At 40.9% G+C, this 2107-nt stretch overlaps 1 protein-coding gene across 1 annotated transcript in view; it reads left to right on the top strand.

The window, feature by feature from the left end:
* LOC145395004 (tsukushi-like) overlaps nucleotides 1–553 on the top strand; it is an 11356-nt gene extending 10803 nt beyond the window's left edge. Inside the window, exons 6-7 of the mRNA XM_080268749.1 lie at nucleotides 1–20; nucleotides 370–553. The exon at nucleotides 1–20 is cut by the window's left edge and continues 76 nt beyond it. Of these exons, the coding sequence (XP_080124875.1) occupies nucleotides 1–20; nucleotides 370–553 (204 nt within the window). The remainder of the gene's footprint in view (nucleotides 21–369) is intronic.
* Nucleotides 554–2107: the final 1554 nt, after the last annotated feature.

Raw genomic sequence — 2107 nt, 5'->3', positions numbered from 1 at the left:
GACACCTTCACCACGGGAGAGTATGTAGATTGGCAGTTTTGTGTGTGTGTGTGTGTGTGTGTGTGTGTGTGTGTGTGTGTGTGTGTGTGTGTGTGTGTGTGTGTGTGTGTGTGTGTGTGTGTGTGATCATTTTTATCTTGATAATGGTGATGATGGTGATGATATTGATGATGATGATGATGATGATGATGATGATAAAGTGTGATAAGATGTTTCTGTGACAATTTTTAACTTGATTATGATGATGATGATGTTGGTAGTGATGATGATGATGATGATGATATTTTTGTAACTTTTTATTTTTGTTCATTCATTCATTCCTTTATCTTTATTATTATTCTTATTATTAATATTATTACTATGCCTTAGGACTGTGGGTTTGCTATGGGTGTTGATCATCATAGGGCTGAGTGCTTCCCTGGCGACGGTGTCGATGTTGGTGTACTACAAGCAGGGGTGGGTGTGTCGCAGGCCACAAGGCGCCTACACCTCCATTGAACGTGGCTCCAGCACCATCACCATACGGGAAGACTTTGACACCTCCACTGCTTAACACAGGCTCCCACACACTACACTTGCCATATCTGCTACACCCACACACTACACTTGCTATATCTGCTACACCCACCTATGGTACTACACCTTATATATCTGCTACACCAACCTGCTACACCCACCTACTACACCTTATATATCTGCCACACCCACCTACTACACCTTATATGTCTGCTACACCCACCTGCTACACCTTATATATCTGCCACACCCATCTGCTACACCTTATATATCTGCTACCCCCACCTACTACACCTTATATATCTGCTACACCTTATATATCTGCCACACCCACCTGCTACACCTGCTATATCTGCAGTACCCACCCACTACACTTGCTATATCTGCTACACCCACCTACTACACGTGGTATATCTGCTACACCCACCTACTACACGTGGTATATCTGCTACACCCACCTACTACACGTGGTATATCTGCTACACCCACCTACTACACTTGGAGCGGATTTCATGAGAACACTTTCATAAGCTTAAGGATATGGTTCTTCTTAATAATTTATGCCTGACAGAAAAAACATGATGGCTAAGTCTGGGTTCTCGCATTCTGTCTGGGTAATTCTCGAGGCAGGGAAAATGTGCAAATGATGGCTGTGGGGACCAACTCATCTTGTGTTGTGTGAGTGCATCAAAACGTTGGTCTTTGCAACTGTACTTACCGGCACTGATTTCAGGTCAAGGACGCGATATAAAAAAGACTCCCATGTTCAGATAGCGTTAGTTAATCTTGCTTTATTATTATATCTGTTATTACTACAATCTTCAGCATGCTAGTGATGAGCGGTAGCACAGGGGAGGTGGTAGAGGTTATGGTAACAGTGTTATACATACAGTGTTCAAACACTGTATGTATATACTACTAAATACTAGACCCCTCACCACTTCAGTCGCCAGTCAAAATATTGTACAGCAGAGTTCACAGTGATAATACAAACTTAACCTTGCTATGGGCATAAATGTTATTGCATTACATGCTGTGCTTATAGAATCGTGATAATGAGACAATGCAGATTTTTAAAATAAGTGGTGACATTACTCCAGTAGCAATTTCAATACTGCTATTTTAAAAGCAAATAGACAGCACTCGGAGAACACATACCTCTGCCCACGCCAATAAGATTTATTATTTATCTATGTTTCAGGATCAAGGTCCACCTCAAAATGGAATCAGCTCTCCTTTGATCCACTGCCCACCTATTTGCCATATTTATTGAAATTCGATAGCATTCTTTTTTATATATCTTGCACAGAAACAGACAAACAAACAAATAGACATGGATGAATACTCGTACATAACCTCCTCCATCTTTGTTGGCTGAGGTAATGTTTCAAGAGTTGTATTCCCCCAAACATTACTGATTGTACATAGAAGGTGTATGTTACTAGAACGACATTATGCTTCTCCGTAGCTATTAGTCTTGGCAGCTTACACATCAGAGAAGTATATCATATTTTCGTGGAAGTTCGTGGAACACAGTAACTTTATGACCTTGCGGTTTGGGGAATATCCGTGAAAAATGAACATTACAAGA

This window comes from Coenobita brevimanus, chromosome 29 (genome assembly GCF_032717465.1).
Source record: "Coenobita brevimanus isolate Jiangsu-jjx chromosome 29, ASM3271746v2, whole genome shotgun sequence".
Classification (NCBI taxonomy): domain Eukaryota; kingdom Metazoa; phylum Arthropoda; class Malacostraca; order Decapoda; family Coenobitidae; genus Coenobita; species Coenobita brevimanus.
Note: the sequence above shows the minus strand (reverse complement) of the source record. Positions and strands in the feature narration are given on the sequence as shown.